This window comes from Amphiprion ocellaris, chromosome 2 (assembly GCF_022539595.1).
Source record: "Amphiprion ocellaris isolate individual 3 ecotype Okinawa chromosome 2, ASM2253959v1, whole genome shotgun sequence".
Lineage (NCBI taxonomy): Eukaryota > Metazoa > Chordata > Actinopteri > Pomacentridae > Amphiprion > Amphiprion ocellaris.
The window spans coordinates 6826030-6842796 of NC_072767.1; the positions used below are offsets into that span (position 1 = coordinate 6826030).

Below are 16767 nucleotides of genomic sequence, written 5' to 3' on the forward strand. Positions count from 1 at the left end.
GAAATGAAACAGACGAAGAAGGAAGAGGACACGGTGCTACGTCATACACCTGCGACACTACGGCTACACGTGTTGTTTTCATGCAAGACTGAGGTGTTTAAATAAGCCCGAGACGTTTTTTCTGTGTTTGAATCCGGTGTCAAGCCACAGCGACACAAAACAAAATGGGAAAGAAACTTAAAGTTGGAAAAACCAGAAAGGATAAATTCTACCACCTGGCTAAAGAAACAGGTAACGTTTAGGTTGATATTAGCATTAGCTCTGTAGCTTCGAAAAACTGTGGATTTCAGAGGTGTTGACTTTCCGTTAACGACTCCTGTCGTCTGTTTTCAGGTTATCGGTCTCGTTCCTCCTTCAAACTGATCCAGCTCAATCGTAAGTTCCAGTTTCTGCAGAAAGCTAGAGCTCTGGTGGATCTGTGTGCCGCTCCGGGTGGATGGTAGGTAGCCTCTGGTTATTCTTAGAAGACAGCATGTCAGGATACATGGAGACGAGAAGGAAACCAAACTGTGACCAGCTCGCCTTTAAATCAACGTGTATTTTGTGTCCTTCTGTTTCTGTCACACGTAGACAATCAGAAAGTGGTGTAAAATAGGTGGTAGCTTAGCCTAGCTTAAATGCTAATGTCGAGCTGCCACCAGAATAACTCACATTTTTATTTTACTGTGACTTTATTAGCAGCAGGGCGCTCAAGAGGTTTAGCAAAATTGTGCAAAATAGTAGTAAGGAAGTTTATTTCCATAGCAGGTTATTATACAGATAGCTTATATAAAACAAGAAAAGCACCCAGAGAGAGAGCAGCACTCTGCCAAGGCTGCTCAGTCTTTGTATCATTGCTGATAAGTCTGCAGCGGTGGATTTGTAGTTTAGAAACCAGTCTGTAACCAGTTTAGAAGCCAGTTTATAACCAGTTTAGAAACCGTTCTGTAACCAGTCCGAAAACAATTTGTAACCAGTCAGAAACCAGTTTAGAAAACAGTATGTGACCAGTTTAGAAACCAGTTTATAAAACAGTCTGTAACCAGTCAGAAACCAGTCTGTAACCAGTCAGAAACCAGTCTGTAACCAGTTTAGAAATCAGTATGTAACCCGTTTAGAAACCAGTCTGTAACCAGTCAGAAACTGGTCTGTAATCAATCAGAAACCAGTTTAGAAACCATCTTAGAAACCAGTCTGTAACCAGTTTAGAAACCAGTCTGTAACCAGTCAGAAACCAGCTGGAAACCATTCTACCAAAGGTCTAAAATTTCTGACCGATAAGTCCTGATAAGTCCTCAGTGGTGGATTTGTAGTAGAATGACAATCATGTGATCATCAGCAGGCAGCTGACGTAGTGTTCACTTATTGTCATGGTTACAGTGACGCCATGCCGCTATCTGGGAATGATACAGAAATCATGAACAAAGCTCCACATTTGTGTAAAATGATTAGAAATTTGTTCAGAACTCGCTAAAAAAAATCCTCTTTTCCTGTTCACAATCTGTCCAAAATGAGTGAAACATCTAGGATGGCTTAGAAGGGCTCCAAAAATTACTAAAAACAATAAAAACATGTCTAAAATGACTCAAATTTGACTTCTTAAAATAAATGTGTTCTCTAAATGTTGTCAAAATTTGTCAAAAATGACCAGAAATATGTGCAAAATGACTAGAAATTACTCAGATTAGTCCAGAACTTGCTCAAAAAAATCCTCCTGAACTGTTTAAAATCTGTCCAAAATGAGTTAATGGTCTAGGATGGCTGAGAAGGAGAAATAAATCTAGAATATGTAGAAGAATCTGGTCAGTTTGGAGGTGCAGTTTTATGTTTATTTTACATCTTATTTTAATCGGTTTGTGTTCATTTGTGGTTGTTTTCGTCTTTTTATTGATGTGTGCATGTTGTAGCTGTAGTTTTATCTGAATTTTAGTTAGCTCTTTCTCAATTTGTTCTCATTTTGCATCACTTTTAGTCCTTTTGTGTCTAGTAGTGGTGCTTTTTTGTCTAGTATTCATTGAATTTGCATCTATTTTTTGTTGGATTGTGTCTCTTTGCAGCTGTTTACATGTTGGCGTGCATTTGTATGTTGTAGCTGCAGTTTACCTGCATTTTCATTGGCTTTACATCAGTTTGTAGCCATTTTGCATAAACTTTTAGTCAGTTTTAACCCATGTATGGTCCTTTTGTGTCTAGTAGTGGTGCTTTTTTGTCTAATTTTCATTGAATTTGCAGCTATTTTTTCTTGGTTTGTGTCTCTTTGCAGCTGTTTACATTGTAGTTGTAGTTTTGTGGGCTGTAGCTGCAGTTTACCTGTGTTTTAATTGGTTTTACATCAATTTGTAGCCATTTTGCATGAACCTTTAGTCAGTTTTAATCCATTTATGGTCATTTTGTGTCTAGTTGTGGTATTTTTTTGTGGGTTTTTTTTCGTTGACATTGAAGTGATGAGTTGTGATTTTAAATCTTTTCCAGGTTGCAGGTGGCGTCCAAGTTTATGCCTGTTTCCAGTCTAATTATTGGTGAGTTTAACGTTTTACTGACATGATCGTACTACAGTAAAATGTCCTGTGACGCTGGTTACAATAAGATTCATAGTTGGGGATGGCAGAGAACTTTTTAAAGAGCTTTTCTTCCTGTCAGGTGTTGATCTGGTTCCCATCAAACCGATCCCCAATGTGGTGACGCTGCAGGAAGACATCACCACCGAGAAATGCCGACAGGTGAGGAAACTGCAGAAACTCTGAAAGCTGCAGGAGAGTTTTTATTAACATGATTTCTGAGCTGCTGTCTGTTGTTGTCAGGCTCTCCGAAAGGAACTCCAAACATGGAAGGTGGACGTCGTGTTGAACGACGGAGCGCCGAACGTCGGAGCCAACTGGCAGCATGACGCCTTTTCACAAGGTAACGGTGGAGGTTTAACTGACAGAATAATTTACTGACGCTGCTGTCAGGATAAAACACACGGTCAGTCAGCAAAAACTGAGTAGTGTGGAAAAATCTGGACATTAATTTTGTCATTTTTCACTGCGATATAAAATCCTGCAGCCCTGAGGAAACAGAACAACTATGAAGAAGAGAACACTCCAATAACTGGACGTGGCTGGCAAAGCTTTTTGTGTATATTGCAAAGACTTGATTAACTATGGAAACTCTGGAAATGTACAAGTCTGACACAGCTGACTCCATAGAGGAAACTGTGACATTGGAAGTCACTTTGTGATCAGTGTAGAACTCCAGTGTAAATAGTGTTAAAAGACTTACAGAACTGTAAAAAATAGTAGGACTAAATGCAGTGAGACAACATTGAAGAAAAAGTATAGTGCAGTGGTTCATTTTGCTCTCCATAACCTTGAGTGAAATTGACTCATGACAGTTTGAAACCTTGAGTCAAATATTATCAGAGTGGGTCAGTTTGCTTTAAAATAATCATTTTGATTTCTCAAGCCATGAGTCAGAAGTACTCACTATAAGTAAAATATTTGAGTCATTTAACAAAACATTGGGTATTTGACTCATGACTCAGGGCAAAATGAATCCCTGATAGTGTTTAAAGAGTGTTCTGGAAATGTAAAAAAAACTGACACAGCTGACTCCATAGAGGAAACTGTGACATTAGAAGTGACTTTGTGACCAGTGTAGAACTCCAGTGTACATAGTGTTAAAAGACCTATAGAACTGTAAAAATTGTAGGACTAAATGCAGTGAGACAACATTGAAGAAAAAGTAAGTTAACTTTTCATTAAATTAACTTATTCATTACAATCTAGTCTTCTGTAATTCTATGCATGTTTTTCATTCTAAATCACCTCTATTTTACTGAAAACCTCTCGGCTTCAGGGGGGCTGCGCGGAGATTGTATACTGAACATTTTCAGCTGAAATCAAAATTTGCTGTTGCCATGCCTGAAAATAGATTTCAAACCCACTGGTGTGTTTTCGGATTCAGGGGGTTAGTCCATTAGAATGAGTTGAATTAGATTATTGGTGGAAACTTTGCGTTTAGTTAAGGTTTCTGACTATCATTATTTGCTCATGTTTGTTTGTGCTCAGATCACATTGCCGGCTGGTTTATTTCTCAGTCTGGCCGTTTAACTCTAATATCCAAACTCTGTGTTCCTCAGCTCATCTGACCCTCATGGCTCTGAAGTTGGCCTGTGAGTTCCTGAACAAAGGCGGATCTTTCGTCACCAAGGTTTTCCGCTCAAAAGACTATCAGCCGCTGCTCTGGATCTTCCAGCAGTTCTTCAAGAAAGTTCAGGCCACCAAGCCGCAGGCGTCCAGGAACGAGTCGGCCGAGATCTTTGTCATCTGTCAGGGTAAGCGGCGGCTACAGAATCCATTAATGTTTAGAAATACAGGAGGTCCTCAGTTTATGCCGTCCTTGACTTACAGCGTTTCGGCGATTCGAGGAACTGGTTACATGGAACTAGTTGGCGAGCGGAGCGGATGAATACATCATCACGTGGTGCTATCAGACGGCTTTGTTTACATTCTCCGGTTGTACGCCACCTTGGATTGTGCTACATCTATTAACTTTTTGCCAGTCAGACTCTGTTTTTGTGTTGTTGTTGTTTTCATATTATGTTCTGTTGTCTTGTTGTAAAATGATTCATACGTGCATGGAAGTCGTTGGTATTCATGACTTTCCCGAAGAACTGATCGATATCGTGATGCACGGAACGGCTTTGTTTACATTTTTGCTGAAGTTCCGATTTGCGGTGAAAATCTACTTACCATAGGAACAGATCTCTGCCTTAAGTCGAGGACCTCCTGTAGATCGATATTCAGGAAGTAGAGGAGGTTTCCGTTTCTTCACTGTCTAAACCGGATTTTTCTTGTCATTACCAGGTTTCGTCGCTCCAGACAAAATCGACAGTAAGTTCTTCGACCCCAAACATGCGTTCAAAGAGGTGGAGGTTCAGGCCAAGACGGTGAGGGAGCTGATCCCAGACAAGAAACCAAAGGTACGTAGACCACGGAGGCTGATCGTTTATCTGCAGTTTACACAGGATTTACTGCGACACTGATGTGATCGTTGTTGAGGAAAACAGCCCACACTTAACCTGAATGTTTCATCCATCGCTGTTCCAGGCGGAGGGATACTCGGACGGGGATCTGACGCTCTTCCACACTTTCACACTAACGGCTTTCCTGAAGGCTGACAATGCTGTGGACTTTCTGGGAAAAGCCAGTGAGGTGAGATTTCTGAACTTTTTAACTTGTTGAACTTTTTCTGCCTTGGAGTTGATTTGATTCTCGTGTCCGATGGAGGCATTTTTTTTTAGACTCATCAGTTTGAGTTTTAAACTAAGTCCAATCTTTTGTTTACATCTGCTGATGCCTTAAATGGAGAACACAGATATGTTGAGTATTTTACTTAATCGACAATCAGCAGCATTATCAATTATTTATCGATTAATTGTTAGCAGAGTGGACATTTGCCCTGCTCTGATGTTGTTGTGGTGGCTCCATTACTTTAATAACTAAAATCTAGGAACACCATTGTAGACCTTTCCTGTTTGTCTTAAACACATAAACTCTGATTGGAGGTCATTAAGCAACACAGGAGTCTTTGTCATGGTGCCCATTGCAAGCTAAACTCCCACAATGCTCTCCAACATTAACTGCCTGTGGTCGGAGTGACACCTCCTCTGGTTGTGACAACATTAAACTAAACAGGAAGAGGCTCCACCTGGTGGTACAACCAGGCACTACATCTGATCTACAGTACATTTTCTGGCATGAATGTAGAGAATACAGGGGGTTTCGACTTAAGTCAGAATTCCATTCCTACGGCAAAGCGTAGTGCGATTTTCGCTGTAAGTCGAAACTCACATATGTACATAATTACATAATTACCTATGTCACTCACCGACGCGAACACAGTGGTAAAATCATAATCTATGACATAAAAATACTGTACAGTGAAAATAAAAATTAAATTAAAACAAAGTGTAGCACAATCCAATGTGGCGTACATCCAGCGAATGTAAACAAAGCCGTCTTCTTCGTACGGCGCCGCGTGACGACATATTCATCTGCTTGCCAACCAGTTCCCACGCAAAATTTGTTCTAATGTTACAAACGCCGTATGTCTGAATGATGGCAACAAGACAATGGCGACGTAACCACAAAATGCCATAGGTCGAGGACGTCGTAAACCGAGACCTGCTGTACAGGTTTTCTTTTGGAGGTTGTGAACAGTCAGTAAACCCTCGCCTCGAACTCTGTATTTCAGACAGTGTGTTACCAGAGCTTTACAACAAGGTTCCTGAACACCTAGAGAATATTAGCTAGGTCTTAAATGCATCAGCTCTGGTTGGAGGTCATTGAGCAACACATTAGCCTTTGTCATGGTGCCCAATGCTAGCTAAACTCCCGCAATACACTCTGCTTTAACATGAACTGTAGTCTGAGTGACGCCTCCTCTGGTCTCTACAGTATTAAACAGTAAGAGGCTCCACCTGGTGGAACAACCCGGTACTACAGCTGATCTATATTTACCAACATCATGTAGAGAAAACAGGTTTTCTCCATCTTTTGAAGCTTGTGCAGCCTCAGTACACCTCTACTGGAGCTTTACAACACAATTCCTGAATACCTACAGAACGTTAACGAACAGCTTGCATGCAGAAATTCTGTTTTTTCTAAATAATGCATCAAGAAAAAAATTTATTTCTATAATCGCTGTCCTATTCAGTCGTCAGACATGGGCACAGGCTTGATTTTAATAACTTTAATGCGCTGAAGGGCGCATCTTCTAGAAAATTTGGACCAGATTCGGACTCAGCAAGTACTAAATATTAAATGACCGTTTCGGTCGAGGGCAAAAACATGGATCGAAACATCCCATATAGTGCTGTCGAGGTATTAATCAGCTGTGTGAAAAGTTCTTCCCATCATGCAGTTCTCACTTTGTCTTCTTCGTCCAGATCACCTTCGATAATCCCGACCTGGAGTCTCACTCGGCCACCACTGAAGAAATAAAGGAGTGTTGTCGTGACATCAAAGTCCTCGGGCGCAAAGAACTCCGGTAAAAAGTCAAACACATCAGGTAGTGTGAGAAGAAACTAAAGCTGCTGTTGTCTGGTGTTCGTGACTCTGTTCTCTCCTCTATCATCTCATCTTCAGGTTGCTGCTGAACTGGAGGTCCAAGCTGAGGAGATATCTGGCAAAGAAGCTAAAGGACGAGGCCAAACAGCTCGACCAGGAAATCAGGTAAACTCCCAGAAATATTGTCTTTGCTGGACTGTCTGATGGCTGATCTCTAAAATCCTCTCTGCCTTGTTTTTAGTTTAAGCTCTGATGAAGAAGAGAGCGATTCGGAGGAAAAACCAGACAAGAAGAAGAAAATGGCGGAGGAGGAGGATGGAGGTGATGAGGAAGATGACGAGGAGGCAGAAATGGAGAAAAAACTGGCAGAACTGAAAGCTGAGGAGGTGGCTGAGCTCAAAAGGTACGACAAACCCTCTTTTTTTCTTTCTGCTTTATTTATTTCTGCAATTTTCTCACTAGTTGTTGCTTGTCGGAGCTGTACTTCATATCGATTTCCCTAAATAATCACAGACTTCCTCACTTTTTATGTCTTTGTCGTGAACTTTTCCTGCATATTCACATTTGATTGTAGATTCTAATCAGTTAGATGTAGTGTTGCTGATTGGACGTGTCTTTAAGAGGAGCTTGTCAAACTGTCCTTCAGGAAGAAGAAGAAGCTGCTGAAAGAGAGGAGGAAGCAGAGGGAAAGAGTGGAGTTGAAGATGGACCTGCCGGGCGTCTCCATAGCGAACACCGATGACGCATCTCTGTTCTCGCTCATGACTGTCAAGAAGCAGAAGGTCAATCAGCACACCTCATCACATGGATCCATATTTCTACTAAAAAGATATAAAAAGACGATATATAGACCTCTATGAACACCAACATCTAGACCTCTATGAACATCTAGACCTCTATGAACATCTAGACCTCTATGAACATCTAGACCTCTATGAACACCAACATGTAGACCTCTATGAACATCTAGATTTCTATGAACATCTAGACCTCTATGACCATCTAGACCCCAATGAACACCAATGTCTAGGCCTCTATGAGCGCCAACATCAAAGAGGTCTGGATGTTCACATCTATGAACATCTCAACCTCTATGAACACCAGTTTCTGTTTCCTACCAATGAGTCCACATCATTATTTGGTCAAAATAGCAAAAAAATTGCCATCTTCTCTTCACTTGTCCCAAATCAGATTCTACTGATGTTAGAGCCTCAAAAGTTGGTGAAATGTCAACCAAAGGCTGTATTACATTAGAAATATGGATCCATCCATATATACACTTCGAGGAACTTTCTGGAGACATAATACCACCAATGCTCAAAAACATTGTCCATTTTCAGAAACCAATAATTATTTATTAGTGTTATTTTTAACAGATTTTGAGTAAATTTGGAAACGTTTCAAGATATTTTGGTAAAATTTGAGCAATGTTGAATAGATTTCAAGTCATTTTGGACAATTTAGAGTAATTTTTGATGCATTTGCAGACATTTTTGAAGATATTGAGATTTTTTGACAATCTCTTTGTTCCTTTATGGTAATTATGGACACGTTTTAAGATAATTTGGTCAATTTTGAGTCATTCTGGATATGTTTCAAATCAAAAGATCTAAAAACTGGAACCTTGTCAAACTTTTCACACATCAGATTCTACTGATGTTAGAGCCTCAAAAATTGGTGAAATGTCGACCAAAGACTGTATTTTAGTAGAAACATGGATTCATCCATAGATATACACTTACAGGAACTTTATGGAGACACTAGACCAGCCTGGATTGAAGGTTTTGCTATTTCTTTCCATTTTAGAGGACCAAAAAATATTAATTACTGTTATTTTGGACCTTTTGCTTTGGTTTTGAACAATTTTTAGTAATTTTTGACAAGCTTTATCTTACTTTAACACATTTTGAGTCATTGCTTTAAGGTTTTGCACCTTTTTCTAAATTTTCAAGGCCCAATTATTATTAATTTTTGTAATTTTTGTCAGTTTTTACCCATTTTGAGCTATTTTGGTGTAATTTTTGGACAATTTTTGCACAATTTTTGTATCATTTCTGACAGTTTTCATGTCAAAATAGCAAAAAAAACTGGAACCTTGTCTGGTCAGACTTTAACCCATCAGATTCTACTGATGTTAGAGCCTCAACAGTTGGAGAAATGTCAACCAAAGGCTGTATTTTAGTTGAAATATGGATTAATTAAAGCTTCACCTCTACATTTATCTGCTGATCCTAGAAGTCGACATGATTTGCAGAGAAGCAGCAGCTGAAACTTTTTAATGTTGACTTATTGTTTTTCTTTCAGGCACTGACTGATATCTCTAAAGGCGACATGCAGGCGGCAGACGCTCTGGTGGACGGAGAGGACGACCTTCACTTCTCCGACGAAGGCGATGATGATGACGAGGCTGATAAAATGTCTCTGGCTTCGGATTTAGACGACGACGATTTGGCAGACGTGGAGCAGAGACAGAAAGAGCTGGAGAAGAAAGCTCCAAAGAAGAAGTGAGTGGAGTTTTTAGAACACATGCAAAGGTCTGAAATGTGCAGTTGTAGTTGTGATTTAACAATATTATTTTCTAATTCTGTTTTTATGAATTTTTCCTTTTATTTTACTCTTCATCTATCAATCCATATCTTATTGATAGATTTTTTTATTTATTTATTGTATTTTTTTTATTTTAATGATTTGTAAAATGTATTCATTTATTTATTTAGTTTTTAAAAATTTATTTAAATATATTTTAGAAATTTTTTTAAAATTTCATTTTATATATTTTTAAAATGTATTCATTTTTGAATTTAATTTGTTTTAAAAATTAATTTATTTTGTTCCTTTATTTCATCTTAGAAATTTTTAACTTTTTTATTTTTAATTAAATTATATATATATATATATATATATATATATATATATATATATATATATATATATATATATATATATATATATAAAAATAAATTTTTTAAATGTATTATTTATTTTTTAATCTAATTTTTAAAAATGTATGTATTTTGTTTTGTAGTTTCATTTGTTTTTATTTGTTTTTTATATCTTTATTTATTTATTTATATTGTTTTTAACTTTATTACTAACATAGATTTACCCTATTTATTTTGTTTTTTAATTTAATTTTATTTATTTTAAAATTTTATTTATTGACTTTTTTATTTTATTTATTTTAAAAATTTGTCTATTTATTTTGTTTTTTAATTCAATTTTATTTGTTTTTTAACTATTTTGTTTTTAATTTTATTTAATTTTGTTTTTAAATTTAATTTTATTTATTTTAAAATGGATTTATCCTATTTAGTTTTTTAATTTAATTTAATTTAATTTAATTTAATTTAATTTAATTTATTTAAGAATGTATTATTTTTTTTATTTTATTTATTTAAAACATTTATTTAGTTAGTTAGTTTTTTATTTAATTTTGTTTATTTTAAAATGTATTTATTTTGTTTTTGAATTTTATTCTATTTAAAACTTTATCTTGTGTTTTTATTTTTCATTTTTAAAATTTGTTAATACTCTTTATTTTATCAAATTAGTTTTATTCCTTTCATCTGTGGTACACTTTGTGTTGCGTTTCATTTGTGTGAAAAGTGCTCTATAAATATAGTCTGATTGATTGATGATTATATATCCTAAAAATATAATAATTTTCTCAAGTTTCTGCTCTTGAATAAAAGCAGCACATTTAATTGATGCATGTTTCTTAAATCTTAATGTTCATTCTTTCCTGTTTTCATCACAAAACGCTTGATTATTTTTTTTTTTAATTCAGCCCCTAAAGTTGAAGCAAAAATTAACTTTCAAACAGTCATTTTCTTTTAAATTCTGCATAAAAGAACTCAGTATTTCAATGGACGTGATGTCTGTCTTCCGTTTTCTGCAGAGTAAAGTTCACCGATGAAGATGAGGAGGATGAAGGCCAGGAGAGTGGTTTGGTGGTGGAGCTGGAGTCGAAGGACGAGAAGATGGAGCGAGAGACCAACCTGTGGTTCAGCAAGGTTTGTTCATGCCATCCCATAATGTATTAATGTTGCTCCACCGCCTCAGATTCTGTTCGGGTTTAACTATTTCTGATTTTAGACCCAAAACTAAGTTCTATAAAAATATTCTGGTGTAATTTTACAGGTTTCATATGTTATCAGCTCTGGAAATTTTGAATTTTCAACCTCAAAACGGCGTCTTACTTTCTAAAGGTTCAACATCTCCAGAACTAAAACTCCTGCTGCCCTGAAATTTGGTGAAGAAACAGATGAAATAGTTTCCAGTAGATGGTGATGATTGACTGGATCCAGCAGAGGAGAACTTCTCCATTATTGGTCCTTTCAAATCAAGCCTTTCTGGAGACACTAGACCAGCCTGGATTGAAGATTTTGCACTTTCTTTCCATCTTAGAGGTCCAAAAAATATTAATTATTGTCATTTTGGACATTTTGAGTCATTTTTTGACAGACTTTATCTACTTTAACACATTTTGAGTCATTTGTTTTAAAGTTTTGCACCTTTTCTCCCATTTTCAAGGCCCAATAATTATTAGTTTTTGTCAATTTTGAGCCATTTTGAAATATTTTGGGGTCATTTTTGGACAATATTTGTATAATATCGACCAAAGTCTGTATTTTAGTAGAAATATGTATCCATCCATAGATACACACTTGCAGGAACTTTATGGAGAAATAATACCACTGATGCTCAAAAATACTGTCCATTTTCAGAAACCAGTAATTATTCATTAGTGTCATTTTTAACAATTTTGAATTATTTTAATCCAACTTTATCTTATTTTGAACAGATTTTGAGTAATTTTGGACACATTTCAAGATATTTTGGTAAATTCTGAGCAATTTTTAATAGACTTCAAGTCATTATGGAGAATTTAGAGTCATTTTTGTCGAGTTTCAAGACATTTTTGAAGATATTAAGATTTTTTGAGTCTTTTTCTTCCTTTGGACAAATTTGGGGTCATTTTAGACAATCTTTGAGTAAATATCGACACATTTTAAGATAGTTTGGTCAATTTTGAGTCATTTTGGACACATTTCTAATCAAAAATATCCAAAAAAATTAACCTTGTCTGGTCAAACTTTCCCCACATCAGATTCTACTGATGTTAGAGCCTCAAAAGTTGGTGAAATCAACTTCAACTTCAGCTTTATTGTCATTCAGCAATGTACGTAGTGCACAGTTAAACGAAATGACATTTCTCACATCCATTCACAGTGCAGGAATGAGGGTAGTACTATAAAAAGTTAAGAATAAATATAAGGTAAAAATATAAGATGAATTAAAAAGACTAAACTAAACAAAAGAAACAAAACCAAAGCAAAAGCACAAATGTTGACCAAAGACTGTATTTTAGTAGAAATATGGACCCATCTGTATATATACACTTGCAGGAACTTTATATGGACATAATACTAGCCTAGATTGAATGTTTATGCACATTTCTTTCTGTTTTCAAGGTAATTTTGGACAATTTTACACATTCTTGGCCATTTTGAGTCATTCTGAGTAAATTATGAGAAATTTGTGACGTCAAGCCGCTAATCTCTGCATCCTTTTATCTGCAGGGCATCTTTTCTGAGCTCGACCTGGAGGAAGATGCAGAGAGTGAGCTCAGACAGACCGAGTGGCTCCAGAACAAACAGTCAGGTGATCATCTGCCCCGTTTGTTCTTCATTTATTCACTCCCACATCTTCACTAAAAGCCATTTTTTTTCCAGAAATGAAAGATTATTTTCAAAAAGGATTGCTACTCTCCTACAGTTGGACCTGATTAAATGTTCTATTTGGATGTTTTATAGGAAAAGGTAAAAAGAGGAAAGCTGAGGAAGAAGTAAAAGAGGAGGAAGCTGCTCTGCCGGAGGAGGAAGAGGCGGGACCTTCACAGGAAGCTGTGGATGAAAGCGACAGCGACTCGGATGACAGCAGCGATGAAGACGATGAAAAGTAAATCTCATTTACTGCAGCTCTCTGTGGCTGAGAAAATTCAAATCCAAGCTGCTGTGGCAAACCTTTTATTGTAAAGCCTCAAATAAATCTGTTCTTCCTCCAGGGAGATCAGCCGGATGAAGCAGGCCAGAGGAGCTGCCGGGACGTCAGGAGACGCCGACGATGACGATTTCCAGGTGGTTCCTGTCGAAAGCACCAGTGAGTATGAGAGACTTTTACCTTTCTCTTGAGAAATCTGTCCATAATGGAACAAATTTGTCCAAAATGACTTGAAATTGTCCAAAATTTTCAAACTAGATTGGTCTAGGGTCTCCATAAGGTTCCTGTAAGTGTATATCTAAGGATGGATCCATATTTCTACTAAAATACAGCCTTTGGTCAACATTTCTCCAACTGTTGAGGTTCTAACATCAGTAGAATCTGATGTGTTAAAGTTTGACCAGACAAGGTTCCAGTTTTTTTATATTCTGACTAGAAACTTGTCCAAAATCACTTAAAACTCGTCCTTCATGACCACAAAAAGACATAAACAAAACACAAAAGAAAAAAAACACAGGACACAGCATCACAAATGAAGGAGACACAAAAAAAAGACACAAAACAGATACGAAATTTTTAAAAATTTGTCCAAAATGACTTGAAACTCATCTCAAATATGTCAAAATTTTAAAACAATAAAATAACATGAAGCAGCTTTTAAATTTGCACATACAATGATGATGTATTGACTCCATCAACACCAACATCTGGACCTCTATGAACATCTAGACCTCTATGAACATCTGGACCTCTATGAACATCTAGACCTCTATGAACATCTAGACCTCTATGAACATCTAGACCTCTATGAACATCTAGACCTCTATGAACATCTGGACCTCTATGAACATCTAGACCTCTATGAACATCTGGACCTCTATGAACATCTAGACCTCTATGAACATCTAGACCTCTATGAACATCTGGACCTCTATGAACACCAACATCTAGACCTCTATGAACATCTAGACCTCTATGAACATCTGGACCTCTATGAACATCTAGACCTCTATGAACATCTAGACCTCTATGAACATCGTTGACGTGTGGACTTTATTAAATAACTTTTCTGTGCGTCTAAAAGCGACCGGTCTGCCTCATTTCGTGTTTAACTGGTTGTTTTTGTGTTCTTCAGGTAAGAAAGCGAGGATCCTGGATGCAGAAGGTTTGGCTCTGGGCTGTCAGATCGCTACGTCCAAGAAGAAAGCCAGAGACCTGGTGGACAGCTCCTTCCACCGGTGGGTTTATTGAGTCCAGAGTTTGTCCACCTTGTCACTGTTAAAACAACTCGATCCAAACTGTTGCTCTGAGGGAATCACATCCTTTATGTTCCTGCTCAGATAAATGACTGTTCTTCTGCAGGTTTGCTAACTCTGACGAGCCGTGGGAGGTACCGGAGTGGTTCCTGGACGACGAACGGAAACACCGGAAGAAGCCGGTGCCGGTCACCAAGGAGATGGTGGAGGAGTACAAACAGAAATGGAGAGAGATCGATGCCCGACCAATCAAACGCGTCGCTGAGGCCAAAGCCAGGAAGAAGAGGAGGGTAAGAAGAGTTGAAGTCACTGTAGTTACCACGGTGACTTAGCTGTGGAGCAGCAGTTACCATGGTGATGTAGCTGTGGAGCGTCAGTTGCCATGGCGATTTAGTTAAGTAGCTTTAGTTAACATGGCGATTCAGCAGTAAAGCATCAGTTACCATGGAGATATAGCTGTGGAGCATCAGTTACCATGGTGACCTAGCTATGAAGCATCAGTTACCGTTGTGATCTAGGTGTGGAGCATCAGTTACTATGGTGATCTAGCTGTAAAGCATCAGTTACCATGGTGATCCAGCAGGTTAAAACAGAGAAACCTTTATGAAATTGAAAACTCTGACTTTAGGGTCAGTGTAACTTTTTCTTGTTTGTTTTTCACATTTTCTTGAAGCTGTCAAAGCTCCTTTTCCAGCCCAACTCTTCTCTCAATTCCAACCTACAGCTTTTTTTTTCTCTTTTAGAAAAACCCAGAGTAAGACATTAACATGTCAACTTCATTAAAGATCTTTTCTGTGCATTTAAAAAGTGTCCGGTCGGTGGAAGGTGTGTCTGTTGTTGTTCATTCTTCAGTTTCTGTGTCTCCTCTAGATGCTGAAGAAGATGGAGCAGGCCAAGAAGAAGGCAGAGGCCGTGGTCAACACCGTGGACATCTCAGAGAGGGAGAAGATGGCTCAGCTCAAGAGGTGAGCTTCCAGCGTCCGGCTTCACACCGGCTGATTTTAGCGATAATAAAATGTTAAGTGTGCTGTTTTGTCTCTTCTACTTCTGTCAGCATCTACAAGAAAGCTGGTGTGGGGAAGGAGAAGAGAGATGTGACGTACGTCGTCACCAAGAAAGGAGCTGGCAAGAAGGTGAGGCGACCTCCAGGAGTGAAGGGAGTCTTCAAGGTGGTGGACGGACGCATGAAGAAAGACATGAGGGGGATGCAGAGGAAAGAGCAGCACGCCAAAGGAAAAGGAAAAGGAAGACACGCTAAGGGGGGAAAAGGAGGCGTGAAGGGCGGGAAAGGGAGGAAAGGAAAATAAACCTGGAACTCTTTCAGTCCTGCTGGTGTCAAACTGAGTTTTTCTGGAGCTGAGAAGCTTCAGTTTGGGTTCCTGTCGTCGACTAAATGAACGTTTTAGCAGCTTTGGCTGGAGTTCTTTAAACCCAGGAAGCTTCAGACGTGTTGCAGGGTTTTTGTTTGTGCATCTTTCTGAAGATGGAAAGTATTTTGAACTGTAAATTACAGCTAATCAAGTTTATCAACAATAAATATATTTCTTCACTTTTGTAAATATTAATCTGCATCTTTTCAATAAAATGTTTTGTTGAAATTTAACGTTGAAGCATTATTTAGTCACTATTCATGATTTATTTATATTCGAGCACGACTTTTATTGGATTTTTGAGGCTGATACTGATATTTAGAGTAAAAAGCGTAACTGATAATATGATGTAGATCAGAGGAGTCAAACTCATCTTAGTTCCACATTCAGCACAGTTAGATGTCCAGCGACCAGTAAAACCACAGCATAATAACCTATAAATAACCACAACTCCTAGTGTTTCCTTTGATTTAGTGCAAAAAAGTTCACATTTAAGGAATTATCTCACAAAATATTACAAAAACGAGATGAATAACACGAAACAAAAGAGACAAAAAATTACACAAAAAGTTACAAAGTGACAAAAAAATAGACAAATGACAAATGAGACGAAAAAATTACACAAATTGCACAAGACAAAATATGACAAATGTGACAAAACAACAAAAATTACGCAAAACAATAAAGCAAAACAGAATGACAAAAAACGAGACAAAAGGAAACAAAACGACAAAAACACGAGACAAACGACAAAAGTAAGACAAAAAAGGCAGGAAGCAAAAACAACAAAATATTACAAAAAAATTAGATGCAAATCAACAAAAAAAAATAGAAGAATAAATTAAAACAAAAATAAAGGCTTTTGCCTCTGCTTTTACTTGATGGACTGAGGAAAAAGCAATGACAAAACAGAAAAAGAAAGATAAAAACAAAGGGAAAAAGGAAAAGCAAAGACAAAATTTACCTTTATATTTCCATATTTGCTTATTTATTCTTTTATTTATTCCTCTTTATATTTATACATTTATTTCCTGATTTTTTTAACAGATTTATTTATTCTTTTATTTATTCCTCTTTACAGTTACACATTTATTTCCCGATTTTTAA

General features: G+C 37.3%; 1 protein-coding gene across 1 annotated transcript; it reads left to right on the forward strand.

Annotated features, from left to right (window-relative positions):
• The first annotated feature begins 45 nt into the window (after positions 1-45).
• On the forward strand, positions 46-15893 carry ftsj3 (FtsJ RNA 2'-O-methyltransferase 3). Its single transcript, XM_023264149.3, has 21 exons — positions 46-231; positions 334-439; positions 2452-2498; positions 2620-2699; positions 2781-2880; positions 4100-4294; positions 4827-4942; positions 5070-5174; positions 6911-7011; positions 7110-7196; positions 7273-7434; positions 7678-7813; positions 9336-9535; positions 10930-11044; positions 12614-12695; positions 12848-12992; positions 13099-13193; positions 14170-14272; positions 14397-14580; positions 15161-15255; positions 15345-15893. Exons 1-21 carry the CDS (start codon positions 165-167, stop codon positions 15595-15597), a joined length of 2574 nt encoding a protein of 857 aa, XP_023119917.2. The 5' UTR covers positions 46-164; the 3' UTR covers positions 15598-15893.
• Positions 15894-16767: the final 874 nt, after the last annotated feature.